General features: G+C 36.8%; 1 protein-coding gene across 4 annotated transcripts in view; it reads right to left on the bottom strand.

Moving 5' to 3' along the window:
- Positions 1-19,875, bottom strand: part of LOC6578001 — a 51,056-nt gene that overhangs the window by 11,391 nt on the left and 19,790 nt on the right. For 3 of the 4 annotated variants that reach the window (XR_004363859.2, XM_015165941.3, XM_032728746.2), the window contains exons 2-5: positions 12,134-12,868; positions 2,062-2,157; positions 1,256-1,370; positions 35-129 (exon numbers count right to left, since the gene is read on the bottom strand). Coding sequence is in view for 3 of the 4 variants with exons in the window: in XM_015165941.3 (XP_015021427.1) it covers positions 35-129; positions 1,256-1,370; positions 2,062-2,157; positions 12,134-12,163 (336 nt within the window). In the remaining variant the exon portion in view is untranslated. The remainder of the gene's footprint in view (positions 1-34; positions 130-1,255; positions 1,371-2,061; positions 2,158-12,133; positions 12,869-19,875) is intronic. The other variant, XM_044009156.1, reaches the window with a different exon arrangement.

The following is a 19,875-nucleotide window of genomic DNA, read 5'->3' as shown; positions in this document are numbered from 1 at the left end:
CGATGGCCAGGGCAAGGGATAAAAATGTACTTACAAATGTCACATTAGACATGAGAACGCGTTCCGTGCGATTGGCTGCATTCAGCAGGCAGATGCGACCCAACTGATCCTGATACAAAAACTCCTCAGCTGCGAAACGGGAAAAGATGAAATGAAATGGTGTGAGTTCTGGTTTGGGTACATTTCCACATGTCCAGTTAGGATGTCAGTTAATAATAGTTTTTGATATGAGTTTATTTAAAGTTGAAGAAAAAAGCTAAAGATGTTCTAATTGCTTTAAAATGTTTATTTATATTATTAGAGGAAGGCAAAAGAAAAGTCATCCCCGAGTCGGTACTTGTGGAGCTCAATTGAGGGGAAAAGATAAGGACAGTGAAAGTAGAGTTCTGAGATCTCTCGCCTTCATTCACACTAGATTCGAACTTGCTTTAGGGATGCAGACCAAGAAAGGGAATTCATTTAGCTGGTAAAAAGTAGGTAAAAATCTTTTTTTAAATGTCAGTCAGACGTCGTTATTTCAATTCAATTACAAACAGTTATTTTTATATAATTTCACTTGTCTCAATTTCACTTTAATTGACTTCCTGATAAGATAACATTTAATTGAAATTGCATATTTTATAATAATTAATTTTAATTCCATGCTCATACTGATTTTATTACATGGTTAATAAATATTTTCCGTGACAAGCAATCAATTCAGTAGAATTTAAATGCCATGTGAGCTCTTCAACTCCCTCAATTGATGAATAGACAATGCTAAACATTGAACTAAATTCGATTTTATTTAGATATTGTAAAGAGATAGATAGACATTGAAGGTGAGATTACTTTTAAATATATTTATAGACGAAACACAACAAAAATTCGGAATAATTTTACAATTAACTATCCGCTTTGAAATGGAAATACATTAATTATGAAAAATCAATTAGCTCTCTAACATTAAAGCTTAGCCATTGTAAATATATTTACAGACGAAAGACAATATCGAAAATTCTGAATAATTTTGAAATTAACTATCCGCTTTGAAATGGAAATACATTAATTATAAAGGGGACCAATTAGCTCGTCTTCGTACTTTGTAGCCTTAGAAACTTAACGAGCAGTTAAGCTAACATTAAAGTTTATGAAGGTAATTAACAGTAAGTTAACATACAATTTAGTATGAGTGAAACACATTAACTAGACATTGCGGAAAGGCCTAGGCTTCGAGTAGAGTTGGGTTTATCTTGGTTTCAACTGCTATGCTTACCATCGATCCAGCTGCCATTCGCGCGCTGTGGAACGTAGAGTCCGTCGACAATGTCCTGCAGCTTGATGCGTTGCCCCTTAACGCGCGGTCCCTCATCGGGGGGCGTGAGCAGCACCTTTTTTGATAAATGCAGAAATTTTATATGTTGTTTTCTATATGCGCAGTAGGACAACAAACCACAACAACGAACGAGAGAACAACATCAACACAAAACGGAAACAATGGGAAAATGGAAAAGGAATTTCAAAGAGGTGCACACAAATATCACGCAGCCAGGTTGTAAGAAAAGAAAAAATAAATAAACAAACAAAGAAGAAGACAAAAATGAGCGAAACGTATTTACACAAACAGCATTTGAGGTTTTCAATTGTCATAATACCCTGTTCACACAGTGCAAGCGAGGGTATTCGTGCTCGCATAAAGTCTGAAAGCTGAAAGTAGTTCGATAACTGTGAACAGAGTATTACAAAGTCGGTAGTACCCGACAGAATTTCAACATCTGTTTCATCTGTACATTGTGACCATAAAACAAAATACAATAGCAATGGACTATTGTGAATATTGCGGTTTTATGTGTATGTGTATGTAATTGTACAGCCGTGTATGTGTGAGTGAGTAAATATTGCGTTCGTATTAATTTCATTTTGAATATGTTTCCTTTTGGTTAGGTACAAAGTTACAACACCGAAAATTCTTGGAGTTGGATTTTTAATTAATATTTTCATTGCATTGAATCAATTGAATTTTCTCTCAGGGAATGTAATGTGTACACTGAAAATTTTTACCACTTTTAAATTGCGACTTACCACCGAGGTTACAATCAGGGCCAGCACAATGATAATCACCAGCAGAGCGATGAGAATGCCGCGCCAGTTGCGTTGATTCGGGTTGCTAGAAACCAACTGGAAAAGAGAAGTGCGGAATTGATAAAGCAATGTGTTACTAGAGTTACAAGAAAATAAAAATATTCTTAGGTTCAAATCATATTTGGAAATTCATTCGAAATTCCTTTCAGTCTTTATTATACTCTGAACCCATTGAAAATGGGAAATCAGGCTATAATGGTTTTGTTAAAAGTATGTGACAGGCAGAACGAGGCGTGGCAGACCCCACAAAGTATATATATTCTTGATCAGGACGACGAGCTGAGTCGATTTAGCCCTGACCGTCTGTCGTCCGTATGTATGAACGCGTCGATCTCAGAAGATGTAATAGCTAAAGACTTGAAATTTTTTCCTAGGTCTGTGTATATCACGCGAATATCGAGTTTTTCTCTAAATATCGATAGCTACTCCCGATATTTGATTATCGATTAAAAACCTTATCGAAAGTTAGTTATTTAATTATATCTCCTACACCTTTAGAGCTAGAGCTTCACAATTTTAAATGTAGACTAATATGTATTTAACATTTACCCCCCACTCCTATATTCCCCTCACCCACATTTTTGTATAAGGCGTATTTCAAATACTTGAGACTTTTACTTTAATAAGTGCACGCATTGCATTGATATAATCACGATCTGAAAGTTTCATGAAAGTTTCTTGTGTAAGCGGAAAAACGCGAAAAATGATTGAAATAGCTATTACTCGAAGGGTTCAGAGGATTTCGTAGTCGAGCAGTCTCGACTAGAGTTTACTTACTTGCTTAATATAATTTCAATATTCGTTATTCACTTGATAAATTTTTATAAATTTCATTTACTTAATTGTCATTTGATTTCTTCACTTTCAATCTGTCAATCAATATTCTAGAAACTTACTTTTTGTTAATTTGTTCATATTTCATATAAATTTACCAAAAAATAATTAGAATACCCTCAGCAAATTGTTGCGCAAAAAATCACAATTAAAGCCACGTGCTACAAATTAGAGACCCGAAAACATGTGCGGCCACAAAAATCAGTAGCAAATTAGAAGCTGGCCAAAGGGATGCAACGGAAAGGAAACCTTTTATCCCAATCCACTCCCAACTTATGATTCACCAAGTTTAAGGCCTGCCACAGAATATTCAAGGTTCAACAGCCTGTACGCAAAACAACAGCTTGATTAATTAATAAAGAGCCAAACTTACTAGACAGTGCACGCACGCACTCACTGACATACACAGACATACACACACCACTGTACGCTCAGAGAAAGAGTCAAGTTACATTAACTCGAATATGTCCTTGTTCTTAATTCTTAAGCAGAAAACAAAATTTTTACTTCAAACATTCCTCCAATACTGAAAATATGCCTAGTACGAATACTTAAATGAATAAACAGATATCTTATAAACAAGAAAGGCCTCTATATTTAAACCTTTACTGCTGTTCTTTTTGAAAAACTTAAAATTCAATTAAAAACATACTCTACATTAAAGATGCTTCAAAATAAATTAGTTTAGGTATAAGCATATATACAAAACACAGTTATTTTCTGTATTAGTCATATACATAGCTCAAAACATTTTCTAATACATACATTTTGTGGAAAGATTGTTTTAAAAGGTTTATAAAATGTAATTTGTATGTCGAAATACGATTTATCTCTTAACAAATATATGTCATAAATTTAAGAAAAGCCAGAATTTGGTTTCCCCGCGTATTAAAGATACTATAAAAAATAATATGGGATTTCTCTCAGTGTGCAGTTAAGTACGATGTTGGTCTTAATACGATATATATGTTTATAAATATACGATATATACAGTATTTTAAAGACTCCAGACTTTGAATTCTTCAAGATATTCAAGATACTAAAAAAATAGTATGGGGTTTCGCTCAGTGTCTAATTTGTAATATAGATGTCTGATATTATGCCTGCATGCATACAAATTAAGCCGCAGCCAATTCTTTACAATACCCGCGCCTAATGCATACTTAATGTAGTCAATAAACAGCAAAACAATAACCAACATTTTATCAACAGTTTTCTTGTTTCTTTTGTTTTTGTTTTTTTTTTGTTGCTGTTTGCTTTTTGTCTTTCTGAACAAAAACTTTGCGACAAACGACAAACGACTCGTACGCACTGACACTGACTTCTACTCATTTTATCGGTTGGCATAATTACTCTGTGGGCTAGTGGTTAAGTCAGTTGGTTAGTCAATCATGTGAGCCATAAACATTTACGGCTATACACATACACACACACACATACACATAGAAAAGATTTCCATAACAGGATAATTAATTAATTATGCTGAGCCAGAGCTTTTGCCTAGCAGAAAAATATAATTACTTATTAATTGTGTGCCGGATCTTAATCAGGTGGAAATCGTCTAATGCAAGGGCAAATTATCGAAGGAAATCAGCACAGAAATTAGTTACCCATTTGTACAGAATTAATATTACGAAGAAATGGCTCATTAGTATGTGTAAGCGAAACTTAACTATGCAAGCTTACTATTGTTCACGGTTTTGAAAAACCAAAAGCCATATTCCGATTAAAAGAACATGGGACACTTAAGCTTACGTTAGTAAAGAATATTTTAAAAGTGTCTATTCAATTTTAGAAACGAAAATAAAAATATCTTTGCCATGGGAAAAGTAGTAAGGTAGTAGTAATAATTACCATTGCAGAGATTTGCATGTAATGTACCAATAATGTCTTCGTACAGGAGCAACTAATTCTTATAGCAGGACTTAGAAATTGTTTTAATATCTCATTAAATAAATTTAATTTTCCATAAAACATTTAGATCTATATGTTTCTTAGTTTAGGTGTTGTAACTAAAAGATCATAGATAATAATACAGTGCGCTGTATATAACAAGTAAGAACGTTGCAGTCGGGCGTTACCGACTGCGGAATACTCATTCACATCCCATCAACAATTTAGTAGTTAAGTTTCGCTCTAATACTGTAGAATTTACAGGTTTTTCCGATTTGCCACGCCCCAACTGGGCGTAGACACCTCATTTTTGGTCAGTTTTTAGAAAGAGATAACGGTACCCTAACTGCAAAGTTTGAATGCTTACCCTCAAAAAATGTGAAAATGACAGGGTATTTTTCGATATGCCACGCCCCTAAAGAGACGTAAAAATTATTTTTGGGGAATCGATAGAGGAGGCTACCAGTAACTCAACTATCCAAATTTGAAGCTTCTAGCTATTATACTTTAGGAGATATAAACTTTTGCGGTTTGCCACGCCCCCTGTGGGCGGACATATATCCGACAAAACTTTTTGGTCTTGGGTGATCAGTCCGAGTATATATACAAAATTTGAGGTCTCTGCCATCAATAGTGTCCAAAATATAGGAGAATTTAAAAAATCACTATATCTTCAGGTCCGATTTGCCACGCCCCCAATGGGCGTAGACTTATAATTTATCTTCAGACTTTATAGAATCATACCATTAGCTGACGTGCAAAATTTCAGCATTCTAGGTTTACAACTTTAGGAGATACAGTTTTATCCGATTTGCCACGCCCCCAATGGGCGTAGATATATCCGCCATAGCTCGTAATCTTGGGTGGTCAACGCGGACCTACATACCAAATTTCAGCTTTCTAGCTCTTCAACAAACATGATTTCTGGTATATCGGAAAATGCATTTTCCGATTTGCCACGCCCTTAGTGGGCGGATCGGGAAAATTTTAACACTTTATAAATCGGAGATATACACGAGTATGTGTTCCAAATTTCAAGTCTCTAGCTTCAATAGCGCCGAAATAGATTGCGTTCATACGGACAGACGGACAGACGGACGGACGGACAGACGGACAGACGGACGGACAGCAAGACGGACATTGCACAAAACCAATATACTGATTCACTTTCGTGAATGAGTATAAAAATTACATATTCATGAAATACAAATATTTGAATTTAAAAAACTTTATCACATATAATTCGAAATATTTATAGCTAGCTAGCTAGTTCGTCTGTCAGTGAATATATAATTGAGAATAGGTATAAGATCTCAGGAAAATATTCCAACATATCTAGCAAATGAATTGCAGAAATCATCAACTACAGTGGTCAGTGGTCGTAGCTTTTTATCTGTTTTGTTGTTTTGTTTCGATATTGATATCCATTGACACAAGCTGATATGGAGAGACTTTGTACTGTTCAATTTAATATATTGTTATTTGCAGCTGCAAACTAAACTAAAATCAGTTCAATATATACTAAGTGAAAATAATATGAATCTGTGCAGACTCTGTTGTTATAGTTGGGCGAATCAGTATGAGTGTAATAATAAAGTTGTAAAGTTCGAAAACACAAATTGAATTTCCCACATATATCGCTGCGCACTCTCGTCTTCTGAAGTGCAGAGATGAGATGAGAAGCATCCATTGGTGTGGAAAACATGAATTTCGCAATCAATTCACTTGTTCCAAGAGCATGAATGACCACCACTTGGCTGGTTACGCCTGGCAGCGATTTGCTCTGTGATATTTTTAATGTTGTCCGATTCATCATTGAAATCGCATAAATATTTGCTGGCAACCATTGCAATTAGAGCAGTTGCACGTAAAGAGCCGCGGGCTACAATTAACAAGCACCAAAGTTGTTGAACAGGTGTTGCACACGTGCTGCACAGGTATTTCACCCAGATATGTTCATGTATATTTATAAGCCACACACACTCGATTTTACAAGTGCCTGAAGCAACAACGAACTGAAATGAAAACCGAAAACTAGAAACTAAAAGACCTCGCACACAATACACCGAACACTAGCAAAACCCAGCTCTGGCTGCAATATTTTGCTCACTTTTTATTACATTTGATATTTTGAGTTTTCTCTTCATATATTTTTTAAAGCTATTGATGGCAGAGCAAGAGGAAGCAGCTCTTCGTTAACATCTGTAAATTTCACTAGATATGCGCAAATATATTTAATAACTAGAGTGTTGGCTCTTGATACTTCGCTTAATTGAATTGGATTCCTGTTGTTTGTGTTTTGTGGGTGCAGGACGCCTGTCGCACCTTAAGGACTTTGTCTTAGCTTGTGCTGGAGAAAGCACTCAACATGATTGCAGTCGAATTTCTCGGCGAATATGCAAATATAACGAGCATAAATGAAATTTAAATGCTCAGCTTGATGAGTTGCCGTTAACGTTAAAAGAATTAAAAGTAATTTGCCGTCATCCATTTTGCCCGCAGCTCAAATTTTATCAGGCTATGCGGAGCCGACCACGGGGCGTATGCGTGCTATTTATTTCAATAAATTTTTAATGGCCCGCAATTAGGCGAAGCTAAAGGTCCTGCGGCAAGCAGCAACTGCTGCGAAAACAATGATTAAGTCAATGTTCAGAGCTATTAAATCAACCCAAGTTAAGTCAACCCAACTCTGATAACAATTTAACAATGGGGCTTTACTCACAGAAACGACGAGAAACTTTACTGAAATTCTAATTTTGAATACAAGTCGAATGGATTAAGGCTTCCCTGTGATTGATTGATTGACATGCCTTGAATGAATGACTGATAGAATAAAAAGGTACAAAAATAGTGGAATTTTTATACCCCAAGAAGTAATATGTATATACATATGTATATTTCATTTATTTTTATTAATAAAATTTTGATTTTATATTTAATTTATTTATTAATTGTTTCACAGAGTGTGAGCATACGGTAAAATTGCGATCCTAGCTAGTTGAATTGCTTTGATTGTTGTCTGAAATAGTAATGAACTGAACTAATGTTTAATGATACAAAATAGACGCAAGACTGATAGATTGACTGACTGACTAACTACGAGCATCACAACATTGACCATACTTCCATTTAGTTTGCGAGCAAAATCGATAAAAATTAACGATTAATTCTCTGTTTGACTGTCATTGGTAAGCACAACATAGAAGACTATTTGAATTCTCTAATACACCTCTGGGTGGTTGCTTAAGCCGATTGATTAACTGATGGACGGACTGATGATTAATGCATACCTGAACAAAGGAGCTTAGCACCTAAATTTGTAAGCATAGTTGCCAGGGAGCTCTGTTTAGATTGTGTTGGGACTGGGGGTCCACAATGAAATCAACAACATTATTAGCTCATTTTGGAGTGAAGCCTCCCTAGAGAAACGGCGTTGTTTGCTATTTGCCTCGTTAGTTGGGCTAAAGCTGAAGTTAAAGCACCAACATTCACTTTGCCATCGAGTTAAAGTTGAAGGTCTGGAGCTATGTACAAATTAGCTGCAATACGCTGGCACTCCAGCAGGAGAACTAAGAGCGTATTTCTACATAATGCCCATAATGGACTCGCTGGCCCCTCTGGCAGTAATAGATACTGAGGCGAGTGTCCGCTGAAACGGACAACTGGTCCTTCTTCATGGGATATATATATATCCCCCTCTCCACAGTCAGCCTTGCTCTCTAAGCGCATTAGCTGCCTTTGCGGTTGAGCTGAGAGCATTGCCAACTTTTGCAAATTTCTTCCTTTATTTCTTTTTGCTGTTTTTGTTGCTGTTGTGTAAAAGTTCAAAGTTGCCTTCAGTTATTTGCATTAGTTTCCAGAGTTATTAAGCTGTGAGCGAAAAATTTACGCTGCATACACTTAAGCGCATTAAGTATAGACACCGATTGAGGGCGGGAGGGCAGAGTGGCTAATTCGCCCAAAGGACATTCAGTGACGTTCAAGGGGATCAAAGTGAAGTTTACTCAGGTGCTAAGCGCATTTAGCCTTATGTATGCGCCGACAGTTGCATTGCTCAAATACAGGCGTTCGACAACTTTTTCTGCTTAAGTAAACGTCCTTTAATCGGCTTATGTATGTAGCCTAATATAAATAATTCCCTTGATGCTAATGAAAAGCATTCGTGGAAACAATTCCACCTTTGTGGATCTGACATATTTTAGGTATTAAGTTACTCGACTAGTTTATTGATATATGTACATTTATATATCATTTGAATTTCATTTTGTATTACGAAATCAATTCAACTACTGCTATCGCTTCAATTTATTGTTGAAAATATCGAATCAGCTGTCCTTCAATAGTTTGTTCCTTTTGCCTTCCCCTTATTCCTTTTTTGGGCGTGTAAGCTACGTTCAAAGAGTTGGCAGCTCTTGTAAATGCTGAAAGCTTCCAACAATATTGCATTTTGCAACTGGGCGACATTACAAGCCAATCTTTATGGCTTGCTGCCTTCCTGACAAACATGAAATCCATAAACAGACCCACAGGGCACGACTGCAAAGGATACGCAGACACATCCTAGCATCCTAGCATGCTACTGCTGCAATTGGAGAGGATGGTGCGAGCCGAGGCGGGACGGTGCTCGCATTAGGCAACTCTGTCGACGTTGTCGTCTGTGTCTGGCTTTCCGGTGCGCTAGTACCATTGTCTGTGTCCCGTTTCGCGCTTTACCGCACCGCACCGTACCGCACCGCCTCCAATGGCTGCCGTTGTCAACAACAGTTTAGCTCAAGGCCGTAAAGGCATAGCGTTCGCTATAACTGCCACGCGCATCTTTAATCTGTCCCTGTATAGGTGTATGTCTGCGTGTGTGTGTGTGTGTACACTTGTGTGTGTGTATCTGCAGCTCGCTGTGTTTGCGTCCATGTCAACACATACTCAAGCTTCCATTATATGGCCATGATTGCTTTTTCTCTCTCGCTCTCTTCCAGCAGGTGTCGCGCCTGTCAAATGTCGTTAAGTAACACGAATTTGTCTTTGAAGAATGCATAAAACACATATTTAATATGCCAACACTGATAGTTCGAATGAAATGTGGCGTTTGACAGCGAAGCTGTCACACATAAAAGTAATTTATGATATGTAAATAACAGTATATTACAGCCCTTACGATTATTTAGTCTGATTGATTGTTGTGCCTAAACACTTGAAGAATGTTAGAAAGGAAAGCAGCTAAGAAACTTAATATAACAAAAGTGATATATAATTTATTTAAATTTATTACTCTACTAATATTAGACTTCATATATCAGATTATATAAGGTTTTTAATAAAAACTTTTTATATCGTCAGTATATGTAAATAGAAAATATGCTCTTTAAGCGGTTCTCTCAATTCAAAACTAATTATAAACTGTTCAGCCGTGCAATATCTGCTAATTATGTACAAAACTCTTAATCAGTCGCCTGCAGGCCTTTCAATTTAACTGTAATTCGTCTGGGTGGCAATTGTTCGGAGTCATTAGCCTGGAATAATTAATGAAGACAATCGATTATGACAACACGGTTCCAATTGAATTCAACTGCGCCTGGGGTGGGCAACCCTTTTCACTATGCACTTAGCGGGAAATAGAGCTATGACCTTGTTATATATATAGAATTCAGTCAATCACACGGAATAGTCTGCACTATATTGTTCAATTGGTTATGAACCATTTGCCTTGTGCAATCGTTCATGAATGGTTCATTTCGATTAGCTAGGCTGCTATTCACGAACCATATGCTTTTATTCAAACGAATCGTTCATGACTGAGCTAGTGAACGACTAAAAAGGTTCATGACTCGCACATGAACGTTTTTCAGTAAATTGAATTTGCTCCGATGATTGAACTAATTCGCAATTTGAACTACACGCATCTAATTGCAGCGAAAAAGCCTGAATATGTTTGATTGTCGTTTCGACGGGCTGTTTATCTTTGAGCATTTGTTCAGTACTCAGCTCCACTGTCGTTCCCCTTCTGCCCCTCATGCCTGCTTCTTTGTCTTTTTATGCAAATGGCACACACGCAACGCGTTGATAATTCAATTTTGCATTTGTTGTCGGCGTCCTGTCAGCGCTTTGCATTTGAATTACATGCGGAATTTATTTCAATTATCGTGGCTGCCGGCTGCACAGTGGTGCGCCCCTTTTCCCCTAGCCCCTCGTCCACCTCCGGAACGACGCCAAGTGTGCAGCGGTGCGTGAGAGTGCCTGCTGAAGTTGACCTAGCCATCAGCATCTGCATTAAAAGGCTAGATGATGCTCAAGTTGCTGTTCCCTGCCAGTTGTTGAATCAACTTTTTCCTCCACTTTCCTTCTTTTTTTTTTTTTTGCCAAGTGTTGCACTTAGTCAAGTTAAAATCTGAATATTGAAGTGCTGCTCTTGCAGACCAAAGAGATTTTTCACTCACTTATTTTGCGAACTGGTTCAGTTTATAAACAGGTTTTCAATTTAGAGAATTTAATGCACGGCCAGAGCTCAAAGCTAAAAAAACTTTTCATTTAATTTTTTTTTCGCGTGGAACTTATTGAAATTAAATTATACAATGCTGAACGTTTATCCACAAAGGAAAACACTAATACGCTCTGATTCCATTGTTTATTTTCTATATAAATATAAAAAGTTTTTTTTTTCATTTCAGTTATAAGTATTTATTATTTTTATTTTATTTCCTCATTTAGTTTATTTTTATTTTTCCTTTAAATTTAACTTTCAATAATTCTAGTGAATAACTCGGAAATCTTAATATAAACATAATTTGTTTTCGTAATTCTCTCTCTATCTCTCTCTTCTTTTTCTTTTAAAATAATATTTGCTGCAAACAACTTTAACTTTAAGTAACCTTAAGGACATATTCTAAATCATATTTGCACACGCGCTTTTAGCTTGAAGGTCATTGCAAGCGCAATTCACGCCAAGCTGATACTGCGTGCACTGAGAGAAAAGTGCGGTATGCAATGTTATGCCTAAGCATTTGCTATACCGAATTCCATTTTTTATCCAGATCAGCAAATTTGGACTTTCGAAATATTTGTATAAGAAATACTCAGTTATTTCTCCAAGTGTATGTCCAAAATAACAGTATAAAAGCTCAAAGCACTGTGGGGAGGGCCGCACGCACACGTGCTTAAATATTTGTTTTAAAATTAATTATGCCTAATGATATTTATGCATAAAACATATTTATTTGTCAACGTGTGCATGTGTGTGTGTGTTTGGGTATGTGGGTGTGTTGATTGTAGCTGGTTGAACAATGAAAATTACCTCATCATCGTAATTATCCTGCTCAGGCATGACTCGGCTTAAAGCGGCTAATGCGTGGAGCACAGGATGTAAATTTTCTTCTACTTTTTTCACACAGTGCTAGCGCAACTGTCGATGGGTGTCTGGGCCTATGGGCGTATATGTGGGCGTGTCCCGTGCACTGATAAATTGAAAATGCCTCCAGTATCTCCTGCTGCTTGCCGGGGCTTCTTCGTCTTTGTCCTCGCTCAACTTTGTAGATTGCTAATCGAATATATCAATTTCCCGACAACAATTTGCAAGTGTTCTTAATTTGTCTCCTCTCTTCCTTGAAAGGACTTCTTCTTCTGCTGCTGGTGCTGCTGTTGCTGGTTTTCTGGAGCGCATCAGCTCGCCGGCATCCTGCAGAGCTTTGAGTGGCACAAATTACTTCTGTTTGCTGCCCAAGCTATGTTCATGCTTTACTATGACGCGGGGTGGGGGCGTGGGGCGTGGCCTTGACTTTATGCGAGGCACAGCAACTGTATTCGCCTTGATGCTGCTGCTGCTGTTGCTGTTGCTGGCCGTAATTATGAATGCTTTGTCTGGCTGTCTAAGTTGACTTAGGAACTTGTCGTTTGGCCCTCGTAATGCGCTTTTGCTGTTGTCCTAATGAGCCGCCAGCCCAGTTTGGGACCCTCTCTCGCTGTTTCGCTCTGGCTGAAAGTCTGGCCAAAAGCTTGACACTAATGATGCAGCATACTTTTAGGTCGAGCGCTAAATTGAAAGAGAATGGAAAACACATTTAAAACACTGCATCAAAGTCAAACATGAGCACAATTCTCCAAGTGTTGTTATTGTTGTTGTTGTTGTTTCTGTTGTTGTGTTGTTGCATTTTCCAGCGTGTTGTTAGTGCCAATTTTCGTGTGTGCAGGTGAGTGTGTTGCGTATATGTGTGTGTGCATGTGCCACACATTTGCAGCAGCTGATACAGTTCTTGTTCTTGTGTAGAGCATTTGTTAGTGCTTATATAATGCATGCCGCATATACGAACATGAATGGATGTCTGTGTGAGAATGTGTGTGTGCGTCCTTTGCTATCGTATGTAGGTTAAGTCGTCTACACAGTAAAAAACTATGTTGGCTCATATATATTCTATTCTATACTCTATATATATATTTATTAAATATGGAATATATTATATAGAGTATTTATTACATATATTCTTATTAAATCCCAACTAACTCAAGGGCCAGAAAAAATAAGAAATAAATGAAACATACAAAATATGCAAATATTTTAAAGAATATGATATCTAACTTTTTTACTGTCCATTAACATAACCTTAAAAAATTAATGGCTTAAAATATACTATTTTTGCTTTTTAAGTTCAGTTTGGTAGCTAACTATTATTCTATCAATTATGCAATGCATAAATAACCATATACTAATGTAATAATAATTATCTCCTAATTTAATAATAATTATCTCTTTCTCCTTAAAGTGAACAAAATCCAGAAGTTGTAAAAAAAAATAATACCGAAAGGTTCGATTTAATTCCTTAGTCCTGAGAATATATATTGATTTACATTTAGATTAGCTTGCTAATAGTACACAAGATACTCTAAACTGTAAGTAATTGATCAAACAAAAACAAAAGCCGAAAGAAATCTAAGAATTACATGCATAAGAAACAGCTCTATAAAGTAGGCAACGATTTTTAATGCAAGATCTTTCTCTCCTTTCATGTTCGCTTTCCTCATACTGCATCTACTAGAGGTTGATTAACTCACTGATAAAATAGTTTTTTAATTACGCACATTTTATTTTATTTTTTTTTCTGTGTAGCTTCTTAAATTAACATAAACAAAGGACAGCGCCAAAAACTTGGCAATGTTGTTTTCTAATTACAATTTTGTCGCACGCTCTTGTTCTGCGTGTTTTTGGACTGTTTCTTGTTGTTGTTGTCGTTTTGGTTGTTGTTGGTGTTGTTGTTGTGGGCAGCATGCTGTTAACCTTAATAAGTAAACGCGTTCGGTATGCTAAAGTGTTGCATGCAATGCAGCACGTGAAGGGGGCGGGGCAAAGCGGATTATTATAGCTGGCGCTTTTATTATATGCAAATTAGTTAGTTAGTGATCAAGTTGCTATGTGTGTGCGAGTGTGCGTGTGTTTGTGTGTGTGTGCGTGTGCAGTTGTGTAGCGTTAATAGCATTGCATTTGCAATTTAAGTTATGAAAAGTTTCTTTTGCACCGCCGCCTAAGCAGCATTTTATGCAAAGTAAAATGTGCAGAGTGTGAAACAACAAGGGGATATTCGAAAAGAGAGAATAAAATAGAGGGAAAGAAAAAGTGAGGGTGAACGGGGAAAATGTGGGCAAGAAAAGTATGCATAACAATTACAATTATTCAAGTTAGTGATTAAAGAGTGCTTAGGGCCACTAAAGTAGTTTAAAGTCCGGTTTACGGAATTAATGGATAAAGGACACAATAGTTATGCATAGTATATATGTACATAAATAATAAATTAAAATTTGGTTATAGACTATACGCCAAATTTTAGGAGGCATTATAAAGCTCTTTACTTAAATTATTTCCGCAGAATTTCTAAACTTCTTCACACTCACGCCAACTATCGACAGCCTCATAGCAATCGATATGGTTAAGTATCGATAGATTTAAATCCATTAACCATAATAGTGTGGGCCCACTACAAAATATAATACATCTATGGCTTTAAAATGTTGTTTGCTTGCCTCATTCTTAAATATGTAGTCTCATTCCTGGTTAACAGCTTCGCTTAGGAAATTTATCGACTCATGTAATGCATACAATTAAGTGCATATGGAGCTAACCTTTTACGGTTCGCTTAAGTGCAATGAGCACAATAGTTTGTTTAGCAGATGACATTTCAAAGTATTCGGTGCTCGACTCCACTTGGTTCGCTTTGTTAACCAATGTGCCATAATCTATACAAAGGATGCTTTATGTCTAGGGATTTTCATAGTCATCTCTCTCTCAGGCTCTGTCTCTGTCCCAGCCACTATTGTTGTTTGCTTCGAGTCACGTTAAACAGGATTCACTGTGCGCCATTCGGAACACAATAATATGACAATGCAAAAGTTTTGCCTTTATTCGCCCGCTGTTGGGCAAGCGTGGCATTTACTTTCTGACTTCCATTGCATAAACCTTCCTGCGCGGCTATAAATTAAAAAATATAACAGTTTTTCATTTATATAGCGCCCCCGCAAAACAATGGAAGCTGTTTGATATAAAAACAAGCAACAAGAACATAAATTTCATTAATTTTTGCAAAGCCAAATTGTTTCACAAGTTTCTTTTTTTTTTTTTTTATTTTTCTCTTTTTGCTTTGTGGCAGGTCAGCCAAGCGCCTCGACGCTTTTATTGTTTTCATAAAAATGATTATAATTTTTTAACACAACGGCACATTGAAAGTCTGTCGAGCAGCGAGCAGAGCACAAAACACGAGTTGAAATAAATGAAATGCATTGCATATTTGCCAAAGCCAGGACTCGCTGACTAACTGCCTGTTGGCCATATATGTAGAGCAAGAGCCAAGCCAAACAACAGTTCTCTATAAATAATTCGTTAATTGAAATGCAATTCTTGAAATACATGCAATACATGCCATTTGCAATACAAATATTTTGGTAAATCTCTCAATTCACAATAGTTTAAAGCTCTGCTAATAAAATTCTTAGCTGGAATTATTTAATCTCCAAACCTACTAGCTATTTATAATATGTGCTTTTTAATTTATTATTAGTAAATAGTATATATTGGCAAAACCAATTGCTTTAAAAAAAACTTTTTTATTTACTTTATTTTAATGATATACATATGTATATAAATTAATACAAAACACGATCCTGGTGATTATTTTTCATTGAATTCTTTGCCATATTTTACTTTTAGTACATTCCAATTTACTAATTTTTTTATGAGACTTCAACTTAATTCCAACTTAACATTTCAAATTTCAATCGTTTGGTTTTATAGAAAATCCCAAATGAATATAATTGAGCTCGTGTCGTAGTTAATGACATTTTTCCCTTAATCAAAGCTAAATTTAAAATATACATTTTTCCCTTAATCAAAGCTAAATTTAAAATATACCAAGCACCAACTTTCATTTGATCTGTGAAATTTGCTGTAAAAATTCAATTTTATACAAATTTAATGCATAACATTCAAGCTGCGAACCGCAGAAGTTGCAACAATGGCTTATAAAATATTGAAGAGCATTCAAACGCCATCATTTGCAGGCGAAACTTTTATATATATGTATATGTGCATTTATAGTATATGCTCGTATGTATGATATATTTTATAACTTTTCATTGCAGCATTGTGTAGGGCGCTAAACAAAACATTTTGTGCAAAGTGTGCGCTTGTATTTTGTTATCAACGTGTTGACATTCGTGCGAGTTCTGTGTGCCCCTCTGTCTCCCTCTCTCCGACACACTCAGCGACTCCCACACTCGTTCGCCCCATCTCGCTCCGACCCGCCACCCTCTGGCTGACTTCCGGTCGTAATGCAACCGTGCGTAAGCTGCTTCCGCTTGACAGACGAAGGCTCTCGAGCGCCACGCATACGCATATATATCATTGTCAAATGTTTTCATATCGTTTCATGGCATTTTGCAGAAATTTAAATTTATTGCTTCAATGAAGCGACAAAGCATATAAATTGTAAATTGTTCATAACTAGCGCGCACACACACGCATTAAAAATATATATTTAGTTATATATAAATGTGTGTGTGTGTGTGTCTGTCTGGAGCAGTCTGAAAAATTCGTGTATTTGTTGAACCGTCAAGTGCAGAAATCAATTGCAGCTACTCGGCCACAGAACGTGTTGCAGCCAGCAATTTGCCAGGACACTTTTGTGGCAGCTGCTGCTTCTGTTGCTGCCTCTGTATCTGCTTCTGCCTTTGCCTCTGCACAGTCAGAGCTACGTGCCACTTATGTCGCTGCCGAGTTTAGTGGCGCTGGCAGCCAGGCAGTCAACCATGTTGCACGTAAGCCGTAAACGGTTTTAGTGGATTTGTGCGGCGTGGCCGGGTTACGACAGCCATAATGTTTCATTAGTGGGCGCCTAGCTGGTGTTCCTGCTCCTGTTCCTGCTCCTGCTCCTGCTCCAGCTCCAGCTCTAACTGCGCCTTGTCAGTTTCTGACTTGGCTCAAGCATCCAGCGGGGCTGGCAATCAGCCTTAACTGAACTCAAGTCACGTTGTAGTTGTTGCTTTTGCTTTTGCTGCTCTGTCCAGACGAGTGTGCTACAAGCCATAATGATCAATGTGCGGCGCACTTGCCTGTGGCCAGGCTAAAGCGAAACGAATCAATCGATAGCTAATTCAATAGCAACGGACTTGAAGCAGCGGCTAATTGAGGAGCCTGCGTAAATGTTTTTATCCCAATTAAGTTCAATTCAAAATTAGATAATAATCAAATACATACTCGGGTTCGCTCATTAATTTTCATTATTTAAATTACTCTTTTGTCATTTCTTCAGAGCATTAATTATTAAAACAGGTTCATCTCAAATAAATGCTAAAATGTAAAAATAATAAATAGTAAATGGAAGTATAAAAAAATAATAACTTTAAATTAATGATAAAATAAATAATTGAAAGTTACATATGTATTAAATATTGTCTTACGTATTAAAAAATGGAATATAGAATAGACTTTCTTTAAAATTCTTTTAGTTTACTAAAATGAAATATATTATTATCATCATGAATTTCGTTTAATTCATTATATTATTACGTCCTCGAATAAAAACTAAGAGTTTTTCAAATTTCAATTTTAACTTGAAGCTTTATTCAACTCGCAAAATATTAAATTCATCCTCGTCCTTTCCAATTCATAAGAATGGCTAATCCTACTTCTTGCAGTGCATGTCTACCTCGCTTTAAATTGGAATAAATAGAACTGCTTTAATTATAACTAGATAGAAATCTATTTGTATGTATGCCCAATGATATACATATATATTTATGTATAAACGGTAACATCCATGGCATAGCACGCAATAAAACGCAAATGTTGTTGGAAAAATATATATGTATATGTCCACAATATAAATTTGTACATTTGTGTTGTGCGCCATAAAATTAGGCAGAGACCATTAACAGTGGCTCGGCTCGGCTCGGTTAGGCTCCCAGTTGAATTGAAGGAACGGATGTTTCGCAAGGCTTGGCAGAGAGGACGTGGAGTGGGTAGGATTGCAAGGATTGCACATTAGTTTTAATGCATGTTTCATGCGCCATTAGGCTTAATTAGTGGCATTCGCGTTGACGTCGCCCGGCTCAACTGGAATGGGCTTCAATGTTGTAGCAGCTCTCAGGGGAAGGACCATGGCCTTAACGGCATGTAATTTGCCATGCGATTGCAATTGCAACTGCATTGCATGCATCCAGGGGCTGTATAAATCTATATAAACCCATATCAAGGCCAGCCTGAATAAAGCGAACTGAAGATTTAATTAAGAAAAATAATAAATGCGTGCCTCCAAGCGACTGCCAACTGGCAACAGCAACAGCAACAACAACAACAACAACAACAACATTTGCTACATAAATTGTCGTTGGAAATCGGTATAGTTTTGCGGCTCTGCGGCGGTCTGAATTGTCGAGTTCAGTGAGCTTTTGAGGTTACCATGTACATTGCGATGGCCGTATCGTAAGTTAGGCAGCAAATACCAAATTTAGCTGCTCATTGCTACCGGCACTCGTTTTGCCAAAAACAGCCAACGACAAACACAACCTGTCAGCTGAGAGAGAAGAGTGATGCCCAAGTTAGCCTTTTTGTAAAGCTGAAACTTAACTGAGCAGTTGAGGTACAGTTATTAACTCCATAATTAAGCCTTTTTTGGCTAAAATTAATGATGGGTAATTGCACGATTAATTAATGTATTTTCCCTCAATCATTAATTATATATATTATTGTTGAAATAAAAGAAAATCGAAAAAGATTCACAAATCATACATTATAATGAAAATTTGAATCACAAGAGGCTCCTGTTTTTATACCCTGAACCCATTGAAAATGGGAAATCAGGGTATAATGGTTTTGTTAAAAGTATGTAACAGGCAGAAGGAGGCGTGGCAGACCCCACAAAGTATATATATTCTTGATCAGGGCGACGAGCTAAGTCGATTTGGCCCTGTCCGTCTGTCCGTCCGTCCGTCCGTCCGTCCGTCCGTCCGTCCGTATGTATGAACGCGTCGATTTCAGAAGATATAAGAGCTAGAGACTTGAATTTTTTTTTCCTAGGTCCGTGTATATCACGCGCATATCAAGTTTTTCTTTAAATATCGATAACTACTCCCGATATTTTATTATCGATCAAAAACCTTATCGAATGCTAGTTATTTAATTATATCTCCTACACCTTTAGAGCTAGAGCTTCCAAATTTTAAATGTAGACTTATATATATTTTATATAATTTCGATTTTTGTTGTAATTTTCCCCCCACCCTTATATCTGCCCCCTCACCCTCACCTTTGTAAAAGACGTATTTCAAGTACTAGAGACTTGTGCTTTGGAATGTACATACATTTAAACATTATGATTATGTTCTGAAAGTTTCATTAAGATTGTACGTCTAGAAATTAAATTATTCAACAAAGAAATTCTTATAATGTTGCCCACACTACAGCGCAGCCCAAGCGCAGTCGCTGCTTACTGCGCAGTTAGCAGAGCGCGTTCTAATACGTGCGTGTGTATGTATGTGTGCCGAAAAGAAGTGCAGAGT

This window comes from Drosophila mojavensis, unplaced genomic scaffold (genome assembly GCF_018153725.1).
Source record: "Drosophila mojavensis isolate 15081-1352.22 unplaced genomic scaffold, ASM1815372v1 contig_49, whole genome shotgun sequence".
Classification (NCBI taxonomy): Eukaryota; Metazoa; Arthropoda; class Insecta; order Diptera; family Drosophilidae; genus Drosophila; species Drosophila mojavensis.
The sequence above is the reverse complement of the archived record's forward strand: the minus strand, read 5'-3'. Positions and strand labels throughout refer to the sequence as shown.